General features: G+C 42.9%; 1 protein-coding gene across 1 annotated transcript in view; it reads left to right on the forward strand.

Annotated features, from left to right (window-relative positions):
• The window catches only part of LOC103609786 (adenylate kinase 7-like), a gene marked incomplete at both ends in the record, with an annotated part of 62,826 nt that extends 59,106 nt beyond the window's left edge, over window positions 1-3,720 (forward strand). The window contains 2 exons of the mRNA XM_008594072.1: window positions 208-298; window positions 3,643-3,720. Of these exons, the coding sequence (XP_008592294.1) occupies window positions 208-298; window positions 3,643-3,720 (169 nt within the window). The remainder of the gene's footprint in view (window positions 1-207; window positions 299-3,642) is intronic.
• Between the last annotated feature and the right edge of the window lie 2,280 nt (window positions 3,721-6,000).

Consider the following 6,000-nt stretch of genomic DNA (forward strand, 5'->3'; position numbering starts at 1 on the left):
GAAATATCATTTAGCTCTTTAACACCTTCCGCATCTACAGAGTGCAAATAATAATCCCAACCCTGACCTTGTTGGAAATTGTGAGATAATTTATTAAAGCAACGAATGCTGTGCCTGGCTCACAGGAGAGGTGTTCAGTAAATTCTAGTTTACTACGATCTCTTTTGCTTTTTCCTTCTGACAATTATTTTACCTGCTGGTCTGCAGAGTGATACAAAACATAATAGACCACGTTCCAAAGCTTCACTACCTGGTTGCTGTGGACGAGTCTGTTCAGACCCTGGAAGACATAGTCAAGGTACAGTAGTTTCATCCCATACTTGGATGGCATATCTTATATAGTTTTACCCACTAAAGAGTAGTTATAGAATCAGTTGTGCTAACAAGTCTGGGGGACTCCTAAAATAGAATATCCTTAAAACTTAAGCTCACTATTTGCACATGTGGTATACGCTTTGGAAAATAACTACCAAATGACCTTTCTCCAGTATATGCATTCATATACAAGAATTTTTCTTTCAGAAACAAGAAACATCATTGTAGGGCTTGATTTGAGAGGATGGGATCATCACACCTCAGACACACACAAATGACACACCAGAATACAAAAATATGCCTGCAGACACTTATCCCAAACTACTGATACGGTCAGGTTCACCAAACCTACTGGCTACTTCCAGGAGCTCTAGGTGTGGGAGGGCTACCTCTGCAGTCTACACTGCTCTGGCTAAAGCGGCCACTTTGTAGCCCAGCTAGTGCTGCTAGTACAGCCTTCTCCTGCCCTTACCCTGGCCACAGCTTACTCATCTTTAAGATTCAGCTCAGGGGCAGGCCCATGGCTCACTTGGGAGAGCGTGGTGCTGATAACACCAGGGCCAGGGGTTTGGATCCCTATATAGGGATGGCTGGTTGGCTTGCTTGGGAGAGCATGGTGCTGACAACACCAAGTCAAGGGTTAAGATCCCCTTACTGGTCATCTTTTTTAAAAAGATTCAGCTCAGATATCTTCCTCTGCACCCTCCCTGTCTCCTTCCCACCTCCTGCATAGGCCAGATGCCTCTTTTCCATACTCCTAAAATGTCTTAATCCATTTGGGCTGCTTTAACAAAATACCATAAACTAGGTGGCTTATAAACAACAGAAATATATTTCTTATAGTTCTGGAGGCTTAGAAGTCCAAGATCAAGGCAGATTTGGTGTCTGGTGAGGGCTTGTTTTCTGGTTTCATAGAATTTTCTCTCTTGATGTGTCCTCATATGGTGGAAGGGGCAAAGGAGCTCTCTGGGGCTCTTATTTATTTTGTGTGCATATACATGTGCATGTGCATGTGTTTGCTGGCCAGTACAGGGATTAAACCCTGAACCTTGGTGTTATCAGCACCACACCCTAACCAACTGAGCTAATCAGCCAGTTCTGGGGCTTCTCTTATTAGGGCACTAATCCCATTCATGCAAAGCCCTCATGACCTAATCATTTCCCAAACGGCCCACCTCCAAATACCATCACCTTGGGGATGAGGCTCTCAACATATGAATTTGGGAGGGACACAAACATTCAGACAGAATTACAGCAAATTCAGTTATTGATCTAATTGACTTTTATCCACAATTCGTGAATCAGGGCAGCCTCCATTATACATAATAGAATAAGAGCTCCCACTCGGTAATAGCAAAACAGTGGGTTTTGTAAGGTGGGAACAAGGAACAACAATAGAAGAAAAAAAAATACTAATTAAAAACTGATTGGGTAACATCAGGTTACTTTTTTGTAGAGTTAAAGAGGGGACTTCCTTATTACACTGACTCAGGTAGACTGGAATGTCCTGCTTTCAGAAAAAAAAAACTGATGTGTTTTGGAATCTGTCTGTTTCCTTAAAGTTTCAGTTTGATTATGTGGCATTTAGGATGAGTAACTCCACCGTGGTTTGGTCTGGTCTGTTGGGGCATAGTGCAGGAGCATGGTCCAAAACAATGGCCTCTCATAGTTTTTATTTAACAAGACTGTATAGCACAGAATAGGGACCAAAGGAAGCAACCCCCTGAAAGTTCTTGGAAAAATCACCTGATAAACACAGATTAACATGAAGAAAAGGTATAACAAATTTTATTTGATCATAGTTTTATGTGACACAGTAGCCTTCAGAATATAGGCCCAAAGGTATATGGAAAGTTGTCCATATTTATACTTAGGTTCTACAAAGCAAGCATAGCCATGTAGAAATGTGATTAGACAGGGAAAGTATGATCTAATGCTCATAGAATTAGTGGGTAAACCCAGCAAGGCCTGTCTGTTCAGATTCTTCTAGGCCTCTCTGTGTAGCATTCATTTCTCCAGGGTGTGAGGCCAGACCCTTTCTGGAACAGGGGTCTTATGACCTACAGTCAGACAAGATAGATCAAGGAATTTCCTTATGGTCAGCTCCAAGACAGAGAGACAGGGGGAAGATATATCTATGACCCACCTTGAGGAAGAGGAAATGTGGTTTCTATATGGCTTGCCTCAGGGGAGAATGAGGCTGAGAGACCAGAGGGCAGAAGGTCAGAGGGAAACTTTGCTTTTGAGGCTGCTTCTGAGGCATTCACTTTGGGGTATGACTTTCTAGGCCCCAACAACAGAATTCCTTTTGCTGAGTGGCAAACATTCCACATGATAATTATCTGTGTACAGGTCTGTCTCCCTTTTTAAACTGGGAGCTCCTTGAGGCCAGAGCCGGGCCTTACTCATCTCTATCTCCAGTACCTGGTACACATTGATGGTGTTAAATATTTCTGGAACAAATAAGCAAATGAATACACTCACCACTGTAGGGGCCAGGGCAAAAACTTCCTCTTCACCCCTGAAGGCTCACTAAAATAAACTGAGAAACACAGATTAATGTGAAGAAAAGGCATAGTAAATTTCATCTTAACATGCTAGGGAGGGGCAATGCAGGAGAATGGCAGGAGAGTGATTACCCAATAACATGGTGGGGCAAAGAAGCTTGCACACTATTTATTCATAGGAGAGGGGGAGGTGGGAAGGGAGACCATTCTTCTGAAGGACAGTAAATGATCAATGGAAGTGGAATGAGCCTGGGAGATATTATTTTGTGCAAAGTTCTGTCCAGGTGTGGTGAAATCCCAGTCTCTTTAGTCCCTCTGGGTTGGTTCCCTCACCCCCACCTCCCAACCCCTCTGCGGGTGACCATCCTGTACAGGGATCAAACCCTAGACCTTGGTGTTATCTAACCAACTGAGCCAACCATGCTCTAACCAACTAAGCCAACCAGCCTAGGGGTGTTCTTTACCAATTATTTGAGATTCCTAGGAAGGGGATCTTAAGATAACTGCATTTCTTTTGGGAAGAAGATTTCTTAGATAAGGAAATTACAGAAAAAGTTCCTCTCTGCTCCTGGGGGAAGGGAAACAAGCCAAGGTTAGAGAGACCTTGATTCTGAGGCTTATTTCTGTGACCTTTTAATTTTCTAAGCACTCAATGTGCCAAAGTGCCATATTTAAGGTAATAGTTTTAAGGTAATAGTTTTCTGCACCTCTATTTTGCAAATACTGCACATTTTTATTCAGTTATGTTCACACTTATTTGAGGAGTTTTATATAAAACCTTACAGATAAACTAAATAATATTTCTATTTTCTCCTAACAGTGCATCAGTAAAAATACTGGCCCTGGGAAAGTCCAGAAATTACCCAAAGAAAATGCTTTCCTAACCAAGGACTTAACAGTTAGTATATAAAAGGTTCTTTTTCTTTCTCTTTTTAAAATCTGTTTTCCTACTGTAAAAGAAAAAAAATACAACAAATTTGGTTGAAGATCTCAATTGGCTTTATTGCAATTCTAGAATCCAACAACATGTTATTTCATATTGTGAGAAATGCCCTCACCTGTCCAAGGCCAAAGGATGGACGCAGAAACAAGAGGTACAGCAAAGCAAGACTTTAATTATGGCCTTGCAAGTTTTGGGTGTCTGACAGGCAGGCACACGGAAAGGGCTGTAGCAAGCAGTTTATTCCCTAGTGTGCAAGTCCCTGCCCCTGCCTCCTCATTGGTTGGGGTGCACAATTTTCCCAGGTGATGTCCAAGATTACCCCAATTTATTACCCCTCTGTAAGAAATTTCTTTGTCTGAGGGCTCAAGACAAGCCCACGATAAAGGGCCATCAAAACCTTGTGAAAGGAGAAACATTAGGAAATGGAGAGAACAATAAAGGGCTATTAACTCATTACCATCTCAAGGAGAACTTTATCCATTTGAAGTAAACAGTTAAGGGCTGGTAACTCATTACCATCTCAAGGAGAACTTTATCTATTCAGTAACCCCCAGGAATGGGCTAGACCAGTCAGACAACTTTTGGGCTGGGCCTGAATTATTTCTGAAAATGAATCATTTAGATTTTTTTTTACACTATGTTATTGCAAATTCTAGAATCAGGCAATACCTTATTCCATAAAATAGAAAAAATGTTCCAGTGAGCCAAGAAGAGGAAGTTGGTTTTATAGACAGGAAAAGGCTAAAGAAGACAGAAACAAAGAATAAAAAGCAGACTGGTCATTTCAAAGTTACTTTCCTGGTTAGGTGGGGACAGGAAGACAGAACAATAGAAAAATAATATCAGGTTACTTCAGGCTCATTATCATACCTATTGAAGATTTAAACTTGCCTTTAAGGGAAATTGGGTGTTCTTTCTCCTGACTTCTTGAAAGGTCAGACCCAGCCTAAGTGGCATGGAACTTAAGAAGGGTGACTCCATTTTGATTTTTAGTCTGGACTTTTGGGATCTAGTACAAGAACATTGAAAGAATGACAGGACCTGAGCTGACAGTTCACCGGAGAAGTTCCGCTTTATTCAGGGGAGAAGCATAAATTTATATAGAGCCGGGTTCCGGGAGAGGGTGGTTAGTACACGGGGCGGTAGTTGATTGGCCGGGGGCGGGTAATGATTTCTGATAGGCTGCACCTTGGCGCCGGTGAGATTGTTAGGACCTGGAAAAGAAAAGCGCCATGTTTTAGGGAGTGCCTCCTTTGGGGTCTTCTATGGGGCCTTACATTCCTCCCTTTTTCCTCTATTGGGGATAAGGTCGTTGAGGTCTCCGAACTACTTCCTGCTGGAGGGGGACGTCGTGGGTGGAGGAAACAGGGAGGAGAAAGAAACCCCCATTATACCCCAAAGGAGAGTGGTGAACAGGGTGATTTCAAGGGGAGGGAAATCCATGAAAGTTCCTTGGAGCCATAGGTCAGCCATCTGCTGTGTCCAATGGGAGTAAGAGGTTGTGGGGAAGATCATCCATGCATCTTCAGCTAGAGCTATCAGGAACAAGTGCCACCGGTGACTTAGATCCATTTCGGCAAGATGTCAGGCGTTCTATTGAGGAGCAGGAAGGGTCTTCCGTGGCCAGAAGCTGGTAATGTCTAAGTAAAGGCTGGTTAAAAGCTTGGTTAGAAGTTTTACTTATTTGAATAATGCAGGGTAGATAATAGTTAGAGGTCCTATGACAGGCCATATCCAGGTTAGGAGAGGATTGTGGGAAAAGGAAGAAAAGGGGTTAGAGCTGGGCATGGCCCGGAGGCTAGAGGCCAGATCAGTGAGTTTGATGACTTTAGTTTTGACTAAGCCTGATTCATTGAATAACAACATTCTTCCCTGAGGAAGATGCATGTGCCTCCCTTCTCTGCGGTAAGAAGGTCTAAAGCTCGGTGGCTTTGGAGAGTTACCTTGGCTAGGGAGGTGACCTGTTTTTGTAGGGATGAAAGGGACTCAGCGGTAGAGGTCAAGGCTTGTTCAAGTTTAGTATTGATATTTTCAACTGCCCATAAAGTATGCCCTAGGGCCCCTCCTGACCATCCAAATAATAAAGAAAGTAGAAAGAGGTTTAGGGAGAGGATTCATCCTCATGTATGGGTGAGAGGATTGGAAATCGGGATAGAGGAAGTTTAAGGGGGTTTGTGGGATGAGGAGTTCAGAAATAGCTTTCTTGAGAGGGTTCGCGCTGAACTTCAGGCTCAC

This window comes from Galeopterus variegatus, unplaced genomic scaffold, assembly GCF_000696425.1.
Source record: "Galeopterus variegatus unplaced genomic scaffold, G_variegatus-3.0.2 Scaffold10088, whole genome shotgun sequence".
Lineage (NCBI taxonomy): Eukaryota > Metazoa > Chordata > Mammalia > Dermoptera > Cynocephalidae > Galeopterus > Galeopterus variegatus.